The 19,430-nt window shown below is 39.4% G+C and overlaps 1 protein-coding gene across 1 annotated transcript in view; it reads right to left on the reverse strand.

Moving 5' to 3' along the window:
• The window catches only part of LOC126259918 (trypsin-1-like), a 61,342-nt gene extending 53,038 nt beyond the window's left edge, over positions 1-8,304 (reverse strand). The window contains exon 1 of the mRNA XM_049957009.1: positions 8,207-8,304. Coding sequence (XP_049812966.1) covers positions 8,207-8,261 — 55 coding nt within the window. The 5' untranslated portion in view covers positions 8,262-8,304. The remainder of the gene's footprint in view (positions 1-8,206) is intronic.
• Between the last annotated feature and the right edge of the window lie 11,126 nt (positions 8,305-19,430).

The following is a 19,430-nucleotide window of genomic DNA, read 5'->3' on the forward strand; positions in this document are numbered from 1 at the left end:
AGAGGTTCCGTGGCCGACGCTTATTCATTTAATACCTCCTGACAAAGCCGGCCAAGTACGGCATCAAGGCCCTGTGGGAGTAAGAGATGTTTTGCACCTCATGCATGGAGGTGTACATCGGAGAGCAACCTGACGGAGATTTCCAAGAGAGCGACTCCCCATCTGATGTGTGAACACTTCATAACCAAAATACCTGGATCTGGAAGTACACTGCTATGCAAGCACAAGATGACTCTGGTTGGAGCGGTTAGGAAAAACAAAAAAGGAACCCCACTGGCCGCCCAGTCTGCTGCAGCACGTTCGGATTCAGTAATCAGATATCTTGGCGTCCTACTTTCTAAAAAAGGAGAAGGTTGTGATTGTTCTCTCCACCTTTCACCACGATGATCATATAGATGAATCGGCTGGGGATAAGAAGAAGCCTGAGGTGACTGCCCACTAAAATAAGACCAAAGGCAGTATCGACAGTTGTGCGGAACTCTCGAGGTGAGCCAAACTTTGCAGAAGATGGCCACTCAGGACGTTCTTCTCGATACTCAACGGCAATGGAATCAATGCGCAAGTAATCCATCTCTGAAACTCGCCTCGGGCAACCCTTACACGTCCTCAATTCCTCAAAACCCTCGCCCTCACCCTTCTTCGAGGGCAGCTTTACAAGGACCAGGATGCATCCAGGCACCTTATAAAACGTTACAGCAGCGCTTCAGGGACTGGGACTTCTTTCCTAGTTCCAGCAACCAAGCCGTCACACCTCCTCCCCCAAATATGGTGAAGAAGAATTCAATCAAGGTGTGGGATGTGCGCCCGCAAGAAGGACAGAAAGACGAACTATGTATGCAAAACCTGTAGTCAATACATTTGTCTCGCCGAACACATGATCTTCCTTTGTTATTACTGCGTCCTTGAAGCTGAAGCACATGCCAACTGACAGCAGGACTGTTGCGAAGGACGAACACAGATCTGTTTTTTCGTATAGTTCAATAATTGTCACCCAGTAAGTGTTCCTGGGTAGCAAATTCTGCCTCTCTAGCCTTAAGCGATGGACACTGCTCTTCTAGACATTGTATGTGAGTTTCAAACTGAGTGTCTTGCCGTTACAACTGTGGAATTTCGGCCGTTTCAGTGAGTTCGTCTCTTGACAGGGTTGAACTCCTCACGAACATCTTGCTTAACCTGTTTAGTTTTCTCGTTTAAATCGGCCAAACCTTCCTCTCTAATTCTCTAATTCTTGGATGTTTAGTGTGTGTTGGTTTTATTATGTAAGCGCTAATGTGTTCATTGTCAAATGTTGTAAAGATACATAACTTGTTCATTGTAAAACGTTGTCAAAATACCTAATTTGTGCATTGTAAAATGTTCTAAAGCTAAAATAAAGTGAGAAAAAGAAACGAAACGTAATACAACGAAGTAGTAGTGGTCTTGTACGGAACATCAATGAAGCAGGATAGATGTAGGCATTGGTGTGTACTGTACTGCACCTCACCTTTGTGTTGGTGGTATAGAATCCACCTTTCTAACTGAGAGTTAAAGAGTTAGGTTTTGTATTGACCAAACGGATCCAATCTCCCCCATTGTTGACGTAATACTACAGATGGGAACAGTGATCTTTTGCAAGGTATTCTGAAGGTATTATCAGAGTCGGAACATCGAAGCTGTCGATGACCTCCTGAATGTCTCTTTTCAGCTCAGCAACGGTTTTGAGGTTATTGCTGCACATCTTGTCTTTAATACAGCTTCAAAAAAAGGAGTCACGGAGAATGTGGCGGACAATCGAGGCCCAAGCCAGTGGCCTCTGGGAACCCTAGAGCAGAAATTCGGTCGTCAGAGTGCTCCTCCAGGACATCACTCTCCCGCTTCGACAGGATCGAGTTCCGTCTTGTACGAACCACATCGTGTTGAAATCAGAGTTACTTTGGACAATGGGGATGAGATCATCTTCCAAAACCTTCACGTATCGTTGGGTAGTCACCGTACCATCGAGGAATATCGCACCGATTATTTCGTGACTGGACATTGCACACCTCGATCACGAAATGCAGGTTCTCAGCGCCACAAACGCACCAGTTTTGCTTATTGACGAACCCGTCCAAATGAAAGTCAGCTTCGTCGCTAAACCAAACCGTACAGCTCATACTAATTCCCATCATACCCCTCGGCCAACGGTGCAGTTTGAAATTCCTAACGCAAGCCGTTCAAAAGTTACGAAGATTTTATTTCATGTAGTTAAATAACGGTCACTCTGTAAATACAGTTACCAAACAGGTAGGCGAACTTTCTGTAACCGTGACCCAACTAGACAGCTGCGGACAAAAATTCTGATGTCACACTGCCTGTTCCGTTAGCCGATTCAGAAGAATGGCTTTCTCTTCAACGTTTTAAACAGTGACAGATGACCATTAATCAAGAGCACAAGTCTGTTGTAAAGAAACTCGATGGCCGATTATCGCCCACTGAACGGAAAATCAGTGACGGGAATGATGATACCGATTGCCATGCTTTGTGTTTCAATACTCCTGACGAACTTTCTGATTTGTGCTATGTAGATGATCTGTGAAGTAAACACAGTGCGTTACGACAAGATAAAGAAACTGTTCAAATGTGTGTGAAATCTTATGGGACTTAACTGCCTAGGTCATCGGTTCCTAAGCTTACACACTACTTAACCTAAATTATCCTAAGGACTAATACACACACCCATGCCCGAGGGAGGACTCGAACCTCCGCCTATGACAAGATAGTGCGGATACCTCACACAGAGCGAAAAATATCTTATCCTCACACCAGAATGATTCATTTGATTACAAATTATTTCTTGCAGTTAGAAAGTTTAAAATTTTTCGAAATTGTCCTAATGACATGCAGGCCAAAGAATGGCTACATCAGTTCCAGTATTGACTCCCAACTTCATGGTCAATTGGTCATAAACTTGATTATGTATGTTGCTTTTTAGAATCTGTACCAGTCACAAGAACGAGAGCAGTCGTACAAGTAGGCCAAACGAAAGGTGAATTTTATCACGCATTCTTGTCGGCATACCGATCTGAAACAACACAAGACAGAGTCAAAAAGAGTATTATTGCGCTACAGGATTTTGAACAATCGGACTTTTGTAAACTGGCAGACTATTTTCAGCACATGATGCAAAATAATTAATAACAATTCGTTTGACTAAACTACCGACACGCTTGCGACCCATTATTTTGGCTGACTGCTGTAAAGGTGACATTGAGGCTTTTCAAAATGTACTGCAAGAATTCTAAGTTGACGGTGAGGAATTTTACTCGTGAAATAGATACAGAGACAGTAACGGACAGAATTTCTAGTCTATAAGCAGGAGATCACATTAGGAAAATAGGATACTATTGTGCAAATCCCAACAACAGATATCAACAGAATAATCAGTTTTCCAATATCTGTGAATCTGTGAATTACTGAACTGTAGGGCCTTCGTAGGGAAGTTCGTAGAGCGTTAGATCGTCCTACCAGGGGTGCTAAGTTCAAATCCCTGTGAAAAAAATTTTGTTTACTGTATTGTGCATGAAAGCGTTATTTGGTACAACATGCTTAAGACATGTAAAAGGGCTGTTTGTAGTTTGCGACGATGTTCTCTTGGCAGTGTGCTTTCGCTCCGTTCCTTGAAAGTAGAAGATCTATAGGCTACATTTGCAGTTTCACACAATATACAATCAGAACAGAAAAATAAGAAAACAATTGCATCTTATGTTCGGAAGTTCAAATGGTTCAAATGGCTCTAAGCATTATGGGACTCAACACCTGAGGTCATCAGTTCCCTACACTTAGAACTACTTAAACCTAACTAACCTAAGGACATCACACACATCCATGTCCGAGGCAGGATTAGAGCCTGCGACCGTAGCAGCAGCGCGTTTCCGCACTGAAGCGCCTATAACCGCTCGGTGACAGCGGTCGGCTGTCTGGAAGTAATAGTAATAATAACACTAATAATAATGCACATAAAGGGCGGCCGCTGTGGCCGAGAGGTTCTAGGCGCTTTAGTCCGGAACTGCGCGACTGCTACGGTCGCAGTTTCGAATCCTGCCTCGGGCATGGATGTGTGTGACGTCCTTAGGTTAGGTTTAAGTAGTTCTAAGTTCTAGGGGACTGATGACCTCAGATGTTAAGTCCCATAGTCCTCAGAACCATTTGAACCAACAATGCACATAATAAAACTAATAGTCGTAATAATAAACAAACTAATAAGATGAATAATAAGAACATAAGGTTCAAAAATCAATGCAAACACTACCAGACAAATACACTCACACACACTGTCATTCACTCACCAACAAAAGCTTCACAATAATGGTTGCATACGAAGAAGTGTATGAAACAAATTACTTTCGTACACCAAACACATTTGATGAATTCCACATTTGGGCATCCATCCTGTAGGCTGCAGAGTGAAAGCTCGTGTCTGAAATGGAACTTAGTCAAAGTTTCAGAGGCTCTGAGTTCATCAACGGATTTAGCCACAATTAACCGTGACGGTGACAGTTATAGAAACTTGGAGAAGACTACTGATTGTATGTGAGGGACTGTAGCTTAAGAACGTTATTCCATTGTTATACACAAATCTTTTCCGAAGAATCTCGAGCAGCAACGGACATTTTACGAGTCATATGCTTGTACATTCTGAAGACATGAAGATCAAGTGGTTGAAAAATGGAAGTTTTGTTTGCTGAAATTATGTAGGTAATTTTGTGCGTGCAGGTCCTGAAGAACACTTGAGTATGTGTGTACCCTGTAAGAATCCAGCATTTGCAGAAGTTTCTCTCCACTGGTTTGTTCCACTATCACTTCTTGCAGAAATGTCCTGAACAGTTTTTTCGTCATTTTTCCGGAGGAGAGAGAGTCGACGATTAAATCTGGTGCTGGGAACATGGACTGATGTGTATGAGTACTCAAAGAACGAGACTCGTGAAGGACCGAAAACAACTTTGGAGCAATTTTACCCGTCTGTGGAAGCAATGAATAATTGTGTACGTATGCGTTTTCTTGTGAACGGACTGTACAACACCTACTCGTACAGTATCTGTAGAACCTCTAGTTGCAAGAGTGCGGCCAACAGCCATCTCATTTTTGAATCCACTTTCTTCGGCGTTGTAGATATTTGCCTCTGTATAGGCAGTCATGAGTGCACGAGATTCTTGTTGCCATGTCTCTACCGTTTTCTGCATGTGGTTTCAGTTGTGACACATGTTCACTGCGGAAAAAGATTTGACTTTACGGCTTACAATATTGTTTTCACCGTTCCAGCTCAAGACACAAATGTCACGCGTGTCAAATCTTGTGAAATGTAAATGGCTTGCTTCTGTATTAGCCCGCAGTTTGATGTCTACATCGTAACTCGTCGATCCACCAGGCGACGGTGTTCGAAGGTCTCCATCACATGCATTGTAAAATGTTTGCACTTCTCCTTCACACACATTAATTGTCCGCTTGCTCACTGCTGTTCCCATTCATACAACATACACCGTGCAAGGAAATCTTTTGCGAAATCTTCTTTTCATTGCAGAATCGTGTGATGTGCCAATTTCTGGCTTGGCTTCGACTGCATTTTGATGTTAAGCCAATATCTGAGCATTTCAACTTCATCGTTTCTTGAGTAAGACACTACCATTTTCTCCTTCTGTGGTATTTCATCATTTCCATCGCCTGAGGAGCCTTCTAGTGACAATATCCAAGACATCAACTGTAGTCCGTTCACTTGGTCACAAATGAACGTTTCCCCTTTACCTGGTGTGGGCTCCTCAGTATCTAATGTTTCCTCCTCGATGACGTTCGACGCATTCGTTGATCATCTACGCCCAGTAGGAATGCTGCTCAGTTTCTCTCATCTTGAGTCATTTCCGTTGTCTAACATACCTAACAGTTGCTATGTAACAGTTCGACCGGACTGTCAATAACGTTCCATGGATTCATGTCGCACAACAACTGTAGCTGTTGCGTGCAGACTGGATAGCAACTGCAGACCCATTTCTCTGTGAGTGCACAAACACGAGACTCTAGCCATAACGTGCGCATCTGATGTACGGTGGCGATCCCATCTCCAGTCTTTTATTATTACTATTACTATTATTATTATTATTCATACTTCTGCACGTGTGATGCAACTTTTTCTAATTTTCCGATTCCTTACGTTTATTCCGTGAAACTGCAAATGCACTACTTGCTTCATCATGAATGGTGTCTGTTCTGTCGCACAAGTCCGACAGAACATCACACCTATCTATACAAATTTACTCTACAGGTTTGCTGCATTCAACTAACGAAGTGAAAGCAGACTGCCAAATGAACACTGCTACAAACTCCGAAAGTTCCTTTACATGCCAATAAAGTGTTCTCCCATACAACAGTTTCGCGCGTAAACTGTTGAAAAAAGTTGTCGTCTGCAGAGGACATTTGGTATGAAGCTCAACCAACTCACTTACGAGAGATCTACAAAATGACTTCTCACAAATACGCTTTTTCTGTGCTTCGTAGTTCTGGTGTTACTTTTAATTGCCGTTTACGAATATTCTACAAAACGACAGCACATAGCACGAAGTAAATAGGTCTTTCGGTTGATAATCTATCGACATACAACGTTTGGTACCGATCTGAGTGTCTGACATCTGGAGGTATGAGTGTAAGAATATTATTTGCCTCTACGACTGCAGCGAAGAATACATGTATAACATAAACTTGAAAGTACGAGGGTAAGTCAATTATTATCCGCAGAGTAGTTATAAAATTTTATTGTAATCAAGTAGGAAACTTACAAGAACATCATTTTTCGACATAGTCTCCTTGCGTTTCAACACACTTGGTCCATCGTTGTACAAGCTTCTTGAGGCCCTCATACAAGAAGGTTCTAGGTTGAGCTGCGAGCCAGGAATGCACCGTTTCTTTCACTGCTTCGTCCGAGGCAAATCGATGGCCCCTTAATGCCTGTTTGAGTGGGCCAAACAAGTGATAGATGGGGAAGGATTGGGACTATATGGAGGATGATCCAGTACTTCAAATTTGAGTTTGTGGAGCGTTTCAGCAGTGTGGGCAGCAGTATGCGAACGAGCATTGTCGTGCAACAGTACAACACCTTTTGACAGCAATCATCGGGGTTTGCTTCGAATGCAGGCTTTAGCCTGGCAATAAGCATCTCGCTGTAACGTGCACTGTTTATTGCTGTGCCCCTTTCTCCACACTGTTCCAGTACTGGATCTTGTGACCCTTAAAAAAACCGTAAGCACGAGTTTTGCTGCGGACTGTTGGGTCTTGAACTTTTTCTTGCACGGCGAATTTGGATGTTTCCATTCCATACTCTGCCGTTTGCTCTCCGGTTCGTAATGATGGATCCAAGTTTCGTCACCGGTAATGGTCCTCTCTAAGACGTTGTCCCCTTCGTTACCATGGGGGTCCAAATGTTGTTTGCTGATGTCCATGCGCGTTTGTTTATGTAACTGTGTGAGTTGTTTTGGGACCCATCTTGCACAAACTTTATGAAACCCAAGTCTGTTGTGGATGATTTTGTAGGCACAACTGTGACTAGTTTGGAGACGTTGTGCCACTTCATCAATAGTTAATCGTCTGTCTAAGAGAATCATTTCACGTGAACGCTCAATGGTTTCTTTATTTGCAGTAGTCCGGCTCCTTCATCGTGTGTAACACTTGTTGCGACCTTTTCGGAATTTTTCAATCCATTCGTAGACACTCTGTTGTGGCAAAACACTGTTCCCGCCCAACCACAAAAAAAGGTTCACCGGACGTTGCTCTTCTTTGGTGGAAACAGACAGCGGAGCTACTATGATTAGCAGCACGGCAGTGATAACAAAACTAACCTAGCAGATTGAAAATTGCAAATATATAACAACAAAAAAACAAAGCATGCGTCATCAACGTAAAACGACATTACTACAAAAATAAACAAAAATATAACTACATTGCCGATAATAATTGACTCACCCTCGTAATTACGGATGGTATCATTAATAAACATGGAAAAGCAACAAAATGTTAATTCACTTATTAAATATCCTGTACGCACAGACTGGATTGCTTTGCGGATGACGATTTGAGTGTTTACCTGCTGATACGTCAGTCTTGTTGGTACGGACAGATTAGCTCAAACACATTAAAGATACGCAGGATCGTCAAAACGCTGTGACACGAGTGCGTTATGTAATAGGAGTAGCTATACAGTACATACCATAACAAAGGTTGGCTGAAAGGAATAGTAACACGGACCCAATCACACAAATCATAGTGAATGCCAGGAACTGCGTCTTCTTCTGTGACACTTTTCCGTCTACGTATACATAATACCGCCGACATTTCTCCTGATGATAACAAAATAATCTAATCTGTTGTTATCAAAACTGATGATATTACGTACCACTAGGGAATCACAAGATCTTATTCCGTCTCGCAAAATCCTTGTTGGAAAACTTAACTTGCGTGTCACCTTGAAAGATCTGAGAGAGTGCTATTATAGCTATATGTATGTTACATTTTCTTGAATTTCAACACAGTATAATGTTGTATGTATTGCAAAAGAAGACATTAATCGTCCGTTACTGTAAAAACGCATTTACGGAGTTGTAATTTGCTTCAACTGATTATTTTCTATGTGACAGACAGTGTTCTACTAAAGCAAAGGAATTCTTCATTTACTACTGTAAATACTGTCATTTAAAGTAAATATTTATGCCACAAAACGAGAGAGACAAATAGGAAAGGAAACTGCCTTCACAGTACCATATTACAAGTGGGACTCTTTGTTGAGTTATATTGAAACGTCCCCTTTGAACAATTGTACATGATTGTGCTTAAACTGACACACAATATTTTTAGCGCAACGCAATCTGACTTTCAATAATCCCTACAAAAGAATGGCCCTGACTAACATTAACCTATACCTTTCACAAATCACTTACCTCATAAAAATCTTCGTTACTCGGACCACTGCAATACAGCGAGCGCCACTACTGCCAGCTAAATAAAAGATTCGAACTACGGAAGACACTAACTACTGATAGGCATAGTTAGCAAATGAAAGATTTTAATAGAGAACAAACAATGTATTTACCTTAATAGTGTTGAAAAATCATAATATACATAGCAGTTCATGACATCCGGTCTTACAAATTTCCAAACTCCGCCATTTCTCTCCCCACATCCACCACTGCAGGCGGCTCACCTCCAACTGCGCAACGCTACGCGCTGTTCAAATCCAGCTGCCGCTGTCCAACACTACAATGGCAGACAACAATGGAAACTAGCCACAGACTGCACACAGCACAGCCAGTGATTTTCATACAGAGCGCTACGTAACGTTGCCAATAAGAAAACATAAACAGCCTACTTACATAGCCCCTATGCTCCCCACAAAAAAATTTTACAAATTGTTTTGGGCAGTGGCCAATAATGATTTGAAAACATTTTTCATAATTACAATAAAAAAGATATCAAATGCACACGCTTATTGATACGATGTTGGTCAAAAGCTAAAATTTTCTCACAGTCCATAAAGACAGTGCAGATCATTCATCACGGTAAAACTGCAGCTTGTTTTCTCAAAGTCTGAGCAGTAAAAGACAATGCACACGGAAGTAGTGGATTTCCATGCAGTCTTGAAGAAGTAGTGTTGTCCTTCCAACGGAAAGACAGTGCTGACTCTTGACATGCTGACAGGTAATGGGCCACAACAAAGCAAACCCACCGCAGAATCAGTCGAAGTTTTGAAGAATACTGGTAGGTAGGTCATCACAGAGTAGACCCACTGTAGTCCTGGTAGAGATTACGGTATTGGTGGGCCATCAAAGATGCAGACCCACTACAGTCCTTGTAGAGATAGTGGTATTGGTGAGTCATCAAAGGTGTAGACCCACTGTAGTCCTTGTAGAAATAATGGTATTGGTGGGCCACCAGAGGTACAGACCCACCGCAGTCCTTGTAGAAATAATGGTATTGGTGGGCCATCAAAGATGCAGACCCACTGTAGTCCATGTAGAGACGGCCAGCAGCCATCTGTTGCGACTGTGCAGGTGCACAATCACCATCGAAGAGTCTTGCGGAGAATATAGCAAGTCCATAAACCACCACTTGTGCACTCACAAAAAATTTGTTTGAAATGTCCTTAGAACCAGCAATGCTGTTATCCAGTCGCTTGCTGAATTATTAACACACGCGCAAACACTATCAGTCCCTACTTCTCACATATTGTCCATATACTATGACCGACAGAAACGTGTGCAGTGAAATGGAACTTACAAGTTACTTAATTTGATGAACTGGTGTCAATTACAATTTTATAACATGAGAATACAATTACAAAGGTACAAAATACATCATTAAAGAACATAACAATACAGATAACATTTGTAGTAAAACAGGCTTTACAAAAGAATAGAAACAGACATATATATCAGTGTTACAGGAATTATGACATAAGTAAATATATGAAAGGTCAGAATAACTTTTGAAACATCAACTTCACACATGAGCATTAAAACAAAACAGAATAAATAATGTCTAAACATCTTTACAAAGTAAATAACATATTATTAATGCCAATTATATTTGAGGATAACAGTATTCCTCAACATAGTGAATGTAGCTTAGTATTAGAAGAGAAAAAAATTCTATGAAACAGTACACAGAGACAGGAAGAAAACAAATACACAAGGGTACACAAACACATAGGGGGATAACACAATGGAAAGGACAGGGTTCGTTTTCAGTGTAACATTTGGTACTGCAGTATTTTGCGACCAAAAACCTTTTTGGTTCTTGGAGATCTCCCTTCATTCATCATTATTCCCAAAAAGTCCTATCTATACCTCTTTTCTGTATTCTAACCATATTTCTTTCAAAATAATTATGGTTCATTGTACAATACTCATTTTGGCCCAAATCGTTTTCATATAACTTCTCAATACATTTCTTCCGATTTATCACAACTCGTTCTCACATATAGACTACCCCATCTTAAGCTAACTTAAATCTACTGAGCTCAGATGCTAAACTAAGGGATGAGGCAATGCAGCAGCACAAAACAATTAACACAAACAGCAATGACAAAATATTCAAATTGGCAAAGCAAGCAGCAATAGTACAACTAATATAAGGCAATGAGCAGCAAACAAGAAAAATAAATCAGTAGTATAACTGGCTTAACAGAGTAGTGCAAAGTAAAATTTAGTAGCACTATGCCTGGCAAACAGCAGCAGCAAATGCAATAACTTATATCTAAACATGACATAGCTCAAGCAGAAAAATAGTCCACTAAAGACAACAATGCAGATAAGGGAAATGTATATTCACATCTTAATATCTATGTCATTAAAGTGGTGCACCACAACTTATTCTACAAAATAAATTACCAAGTACTTGAAAAGAAAATTATGAATGCAGTTCCTGTCAAGGTAAATGTCTTTTTGTGCTCCCTCATTTTTTTGAAAAAAATTATTATTTACTCGATCTGTAGACAGGAAATATTTATATTAGTACATCTATAAAATTTTACTTTAACCAATGCTGCAGTGCAGCCAGAAACTAGATATTAAACAAAATAGGCAAAGCAAGGCGTGAAACGTCATTCACTTGCCATATGGCATTTCATAATGCAGTAAACAATCTTTCAACTAGCAAGGCAATAGATGTGAAATGTTTCTCACCATTTCATTAGGCATTTTAGTAAACATCATAAATTACGAGCTCCACAGTGTAATCATATGTTCTCAAGTTTGAGCGTGTCATATTTGCGATGCTTTCTACAAAGAAATGTCAATAGCGGGGATAATGGCCTCCTTTTTTCTCCACCTGTGCCTCTGAAAGGCACACACTAATGGCTTTTTTCCAGGCGACTGTTGCGCAGCTGCCCACGTAATGCGTCGTGCCCACGACGCATTACGTGAAGGTCACTTAACTTTCTTACTGAAATATTTACCAGTTTGCGCTACAGTGGCAGTCTCATATAAAAAAATTCACAGGTTGAGAATTTGGTTACAAATGTGTAGAAACAAAATCCTATTGATATAACAGTGTCCAAAAAATTTTCCACGGCATTGTAATACACTCACACATTTACATACATTTCATAACTCTTAAACGTACGATTCTTGGTTTCCAACAACCTTTTCCACAAATCAGAGTCCCTAACCACTACTCATTATTCCTTACCTTATTATACATATACATATCGTCGACACTTCGACAATATTTCATCATAACAGATACGTAGCATAATCAAATTCCTCATATAGCATCAGCTCATTGATCATAAACATACCTCAACAGCATAATACACATCGTCGTCATAATAATGTCATAACACCTCAGTCAAATCTCAAAACGTCGTAGCTTTCTGCAATAATTTCAAAACTTAAAGAAATTCTATGCTCATTTAAATAGTGTCATCTACCTCAAACGTACTTTAAATATCATGATCCCATACCAAACACATCATTCAAAGCTCTCATAGTATCACAATGGTTCCGAAAAAATATGAACAGTTCACAAAGTACAGACAAAATACAATTTCATAAGTGTGAAGTTACCCAACTGTGTAATTGCGTAAACATGTGTCACTGATGTAGTAAAAAAAAATGTTTGTCTCTCAGTTAAATGATCAGATAGCTGTGTAATTTGTGTGTTAGAGAAATATGGTACCGATGTGTAAAGTTGTATAAGCAAATACCATATTAGCTAGGGCTCCTTGTGCTCGCCAAACACATGGTACACCAAGTAGGCGTGTACCCCCCTGAGGATTAATGTAATTATACCCTCAGGTGTTACAGATTACAGCAATGGAATGAAATATATCACGGAAAACTTTCTTTGTAATTCAAAAATCTTTAAAAATAAATGTTTTAAGTATAAAATTAATCACTCAAATACGTGTACTGTAGCGCTAAACTGTGTGTCTTGTTGCATCATAATCTCTGTGGAAGTGTCGTAGTTATTGTCCTCCGAAAGCTAAGTTCTGCAGAAGTCAATGTAATTACCTCATGATAAACAAAAGTGAAATGCTTTGCGTATAGATATCGTAGTTATTATGCTTATTGGCGTGATGAAGAAAGTACTGTACAGTAACATATTATTGTGCCACGAAAAAGGCTGTCTCATTGTTGCTATACCACAAAAGTTACTACTAAAACATGTTTTACTTTCCAGAATAATGCAGAAAAACTGTGCAGATATACTGTAAAACAGAAACACCGCAAAAGCAACATTATAAACTGTCACTCATTACTAGCGTCGTAATAAAACCGTGTAGTCTTCACATAAACTAACCACTGTGTCATCTGGTATCTCACAGAAAGTACTTTAAATCCAGAATGTATTTTCAAGTAAACCAAAATGTTGCATTAAAATCTCATTAGCAGTACTGGTAAATGTTCTAAGTATGTGAGCCTAATAGTCGTTACATAATCGTGCAACTAACAAGCAAGAATGTACACACACAATAACACTGTGTCGTCTGTTCGCAATAACAATGCATTCGTAATTTCTGTTTAAATAAGTTCTCTTGGTTCTTGAGTGGATATTTAACTTCAAACATTGTTGCATGTTAGCAGATTCTAAGTCTGACAAAGCATACTAGTAATTTAAAGTGAAAAGTTATATGGCAAAGACAAAGTTATAAAGCAGATTATCTTTCAATAAACGGTTTTACATGTGAAATGCAGTGCAACCCTTTACTCTTCCTACTATGCAGAGCTCCAGCTTCAACGGAGTAACCATGTGGTATATGGTACGTCGGTAAAGAATGCTCACATTTTTCTGAAGGTTAGCGTCTACGTTATTTTTCTCTGAGCCAGCCGGCGCACGTGGCTGCATGCGGTGTGAGTCATTGTCTGCTATCCCTTTGTTGGCGTGCGTCGTTATTGGGATTACGAGACCTAACTTCTACAAATTCACCTTGACGATAAGGCCCTGCCCTGTTTGAAGCGCGCCAGTTCTGATGTAATTCAGGTCTGTCGTTTTGTCGGTAGTTTACATAGTTTCTTGTTTGTCAATCATGTGGTGGAGAATTTCTTCCGGAATCGTAACTGCGCGCTGAACTGTTGCATCTGAAGTTATTCTGTCTCCCTTGATAATAATTGTTTTTGTTCCCATATTGTCTGTTTCTATGGTAATCTCTGTCATATTCATTACTACGGAAATGCCATCTTTCTCTGTAACTATTATTACTCTGCCAGTGGTTGTCATATGGGTGGTGTCTGTTTTGGTCACGATCTGCATTGTAAGAATAGACTTGTTGAGTCCAGTTATTGTTTCTGTCGTCACGGAATTGTGACGGATGTGACCTGTAGTGATTGTTTTCCTGTTTTCGCGTCCCGCGACTCTCTGTGTCAATTTATAATTCTTGTAAGAGTCCCTGAAAAGCTTCAATGTCGTCTTTGCAACGTCCTGCAAAAATAATATTTCTTAAATGTTCAGGAAATTTCATGAAGCAAATGCGGATGAGTTCTGAAGGGCTATATGGGTTTGAAAGATGTTGATTCTTATGCAACATTTCTTCAAGATATTTGACAAGACTGGAAAATTCAGATTGTTCATCATCATGATGCTATGTTTTACACGGTCTTCTGTAGCTTGAGACCAATACGCTGAGAGGAAGGCATGATAAAATTCTCCTTCACTGTGACATTCGGAATGACCGATCGCATTCTTACAGCTGGTTCATTCTCCAAGTAGCCACACATAAATTCTAATTTGTGTTCTAATGACCAGTTGGGAGGAAAACAATGAGAGAATTGATGGAGCCATGCTTGTGGATGAATGTCATTGCCAGAATTCTTAAATGTTTTGAATTTACGTGTAGTAATGAACAGCTTATAGTCAAAATCATCATGTCGGCGAGTCACATGTCGGTCATTGTTACGTCGTTTCGGCGGTTCCATTTCAAAATTCGGTGCACCTTGCCAATTTCTTTCATAATTTCCGAAATGCGCTGTGTTATTATTTAGTGGCTGTTCCGTATTTCTGTGTCCCTCTTCCCGTATTGGAGCGCGAGTGTCCTCTAAAATATGTAATTCTTGTATTACCTGTGTCAACTGATCTTGTACTTCCCGGATTTCTGTTTGGTGTTGTGTATTAACTTGATTCTGATTTTGTTTGAACTTCCTAATTTGTTCTCACTCTTCTGTGTCATTAAAGACTACCGGTTTTGTGTCATTCAGATTATCATCTACCTTCGTAGATAAATTATTTAGCTGATCCGAAAGTTCAACTACTTTCTCTGATAATGAACTAATTTCCTCCATGTGTCTTTCTGAACCAATTTTCAGAGGATCTACTGTGTCCTTTAAGTTTTCCTGAGATTTTGCAAGTTGCGTAACCGAATCGGTAGATGCAACTGAGTCAATTTTAGCTTGCAAGGTGTCGTGATTTTCATGACAATAGTTTGTAGTTCCATTATGGCTGCTTCGTGATTCTGTAATGTATTTTCATGATGCTAAAAAATAATTTGGAAATGCTCACAAATTTGTGTTTTTACGTCATTATAGACTTTTTGACATTTCGCTTCGATTTTATGTAACTCAGTACTTAAATCTTCACGTGTTTGTTCAAGCGTGGTGTCTAACTTTCGAAGATTTTGTTCCATTGTGTTTAACTTTTGAAGCTTTTGCTGTTTTTGTCTCTGATTTTGTTCCATTGTGTCAAACTTTTGAAGATTTTGTTCCATTGTGTCTAACTGTTGCTGTGTTTGTCTCTGGTGTTGTTCCACTGTGTCTAACTTTTGAAGCTTTTGTACCATTTGTTGCATTAATTGTAATAACAATGCACTGGTGTCCGAAACATGTTCCTCAGTGCTATTCGGCAATGCATTTGAACCGGCAATATTCGCATTTTGAAAAGCAGGAAATGTGTCTTGACTTATTTGAGAAAACGGTGAGGATGCAAAACTTGAATCTACAGTATTTGCAATATTGTGTTCTGTCATTTCGGATTCCTGAGGCGAGCTGTTGCCGACCGATCGATCGATAATGCTTCCCTGTTCACTAATTGTTTCACTGCCTACACCATTATTCGCAGTCCGCTCCATTTCTCTATGCACAATTACCAAATTACTACTTTGAACATTAGTTAATTCATTACACGGTGGTGCTAACACACTCCTTTCGTCTTCACTGTCATTTCTCAGTTTACTTTGGAGCCTAGTATTACGTTTTTCACACGCCATTATTGTCACAATATTTCACACGACAACACAGGAAAGCACAATTTGAAGAGCAAAATAAGAAAACACATTAACATAGCATTAAAAATAATATCTCGTTAATTGCAAGCGCAGCTGTGAAATACTTGGTGCAAATCTACATGCATGCCACAACTGTTTTACTGTACAAGAATGAAAAACTACAACTACAAAGGAAATTCTCTCTACAATTACGCGCTAGGAATAAACAAAGGCTGCACTAATTAAACAAACTACAAGAAAATATCAGAAGATTCCAGTGAGGTATCCTCGGCTAAGGGTCGACATATGAAAGGTCCCCTTTGAACAATTGTACATGATTGTGCTTAAACTGACACACAATATTTTTAGCGCAACGCAATCTGACTTTCAATAATCCCTACAAAAGAATGGCCCTGACTAACATTAACCTATACCTTTCACAAATCACTTACCTCACAAAAATCTTCGTTACTCGAACTACTGCAATACAGCGAGCGCCACTACTGCCAGCTAAATAAAAGATTCAAACTACAGAAGGTACTAACTACTGATAGGCATAGTTAGTAAATGAAAGACTTTAACAGAGAACAAACAATGTATTTACCTTAATAGTGTTGAAAAATCATAATATACATAGCAGTTCATGACATCCAGTCTTACAAATTTCCAAACTCCGCCATTTCTCTCCCCACATCCACCACTGCTGGCGGCTCACCTCCAACTGCGCAACGCTATGCGCTGTTCACATCCAGCTGCCGCTGTCCAACACTACAATGGCAGACAACAATGCAAACTAGCCACAGACTGCACACAGCACAGCCAGTGATTTTCATACAGAGCGCTACGTAACGTTGCCAATAAGAAAACATAAACAGCCTACTTACAATATGTCAAATTCAAATGTAATACCTTGTACTATCATTAATTCTACATCTTTGGTACTGTTATGATAACTTCTGCGGCGATCACTAAATTGGAAAAAATTCAGTCACTATTTAATACTTGACGTGTATTAGAACTACACAGATATTTGTAAAACTTTTATCCCAGCTCTGCTTTAACAGCTAGCTCGTAGGAATATTTGCTACAGTGACAGAAATTATTCTGTAAGTTGTCAATCGTATGTATGTATTAATTTAACGCCGCTGATATACGTCTTTTAATGGTGCGATTAACACGTACGCATGTAAACTCAAAAGCACTAATTTTAGGTTTAGTACTTTTTAAAGACAGAACAGCATATAATGTATTTTATCTGTGCCAGTCTTCTGTATACTGTCTCCAAAACTGCTTTTTTCGTCTCGGATAATGTAGTATTATTAGTAAACACGTTCCACATCACGTTTAGTCTAACTTACAACGAAAGATATTCGTGTTAACAATAAATTCTAGTGACCTTCAACCATTACAGCGTTGCAGTAGAAAGGAACTGCTGTTGCTGTTGTGGCTTTTGCGTTCAAAAACTGGTAGAAACTACTAAACAAACGATACCCGTTAGCAATTTTTTTTTATTCCGACTGATTCCGCTTCAGCCTGTGGTTTCATGTTTCATGTCTGATTCACAGTGACACGAACCAGTGGCTGAAGATCCAGGCCGATGGAACCAAGAGCCCTATTTCATCAAATAAAATGTTGTTTCAGTTGAGAAACAAAGATTCTGATATTTAAGTATTGTTATTAAATGAAATATTCATCAAGTCTATGTATCATTTATTTTTTACCTATACGTTGTCGTGTAACAGCTCATCTAATTACTGAACAGAGAACAACTACGAACACAAAGTTATATAAAGATGTATAATAATCTTTACGGCCTCACTAGATGACACTTTTGAAAGATCTGCTGTATAAAAATTATTCCGGGCAGATTTCATCCCTAATGTGTTATCTTTTTAAAATCAGAATGATAATAGTTCGGTACTGAAGCCTTAGGTATTTCTCTTGTAAAAGTATCATGTTTATAGCGACGGCAAGCTACCAACTAATATGAATGGGAGTTGGAGAAACAAAACAAACTAGTAATAAGCTGCAAAATTAAAATGAAATTAGTAACAACAAAATGCCTAGAATTCATTTTTATTCTTATAGTCAAAACCATTTATGTTTGCAACCAGTTATTGAAGATGACATAAATTTTCTGAAGAATTTCACGTTAGGTAACTTGAAACTCATTTTCCGCAATTTATATCTCGAAACACATGTGCTTAATGAAAGTTTTGAGGAGAATCCTATTTAAATCTTCTGCCTGATAAACTTAGTTTTAAGATTATGTACACTACGATAAAACGCATATTGCACTTTTCTTTAAAACACTTTAACTTTCGACACTTGAAAATGCAACCGCCCACTCTTTATCAATAAAACTTACACTCTAAGATGTTCGGATACTCGCACAATCATAATTTAATTTACAAAAACTATGATTTCAGCCATAACTGAGCATCTTCAGGTGTACAGAGAAATATTTTTCGGTACGTAGGCACACGACTTGTAAGCAACCATGTGATAACTAGTGTTAATTACAAAACCACATCAAAGATTACACAAAAGTGTAATAACATGTGCTAGCGCTCTGCTCTTAGTTATTCAGGTCTTCAAATAATTATATGACATAACAGTGATTGACTGATTAATTAATTGAGAAGGTGCATGGGATAAACGGCGAGGTCATCGGTCCCGCGATTCCGAAGTTACTCACAGAAGAAATAAGGTCTGCTAAAAGTGGACGGACCCAGTCAGGGGCGTTAAATTATAAAATACTGAAGCTAAAACACACACAGTAGAAGGTATAAAAGGTGAGACCAAATCTAAAAAATGGGAAAAAGGAAGGTGTTTCCTTGGGGGAGTGGTAATGGGGTCCCAGACCGAGAAGACATGAAGAAAGGTTCCAACTACAACCACCCTGCCCCTGCTCCGGGAGTAAAGCAAAACCTTATACCTGGAAATAAAAACCACTTTCAGCAAGGAAACTGAGAACCAGTTCAACCATCCGTGAATCATCTGCAAATATTAAATTTAAGGAATCTGGAAGACGATAGCATAAAGCGCAAAAAGAAGAGGACATTCACCACTATGTGGGATACCATCAGTCTGGCTCCACAACCACATTGTGCGGGTAGTTTGTTACTCAGTAGGAATCAATCGGTAAGCATAGTACAACCAATGCGTAGACGGCATAAAACAGCGAACTCCTTCCGAAAGCAGCGGCAGGAAGAATGCCAAACTGCAGTACACTCCTTGACTG

The sequence above is a fragment of the Schistocerca nitens genome, chromosome 5, assembly GCF_023898315.1.
Source record: "Schistocerca nitens isolate TAMUIC-IGC-003100 chromosome 5, iqSchNite1.1, whole genome shotgun sequence".
Lineage (NCBI taxonomy): Eukaryota > Metazoa > Arthropoda > Insecta > Orthoptera > Acrididae > Schistocerca > Schistocerca nitens.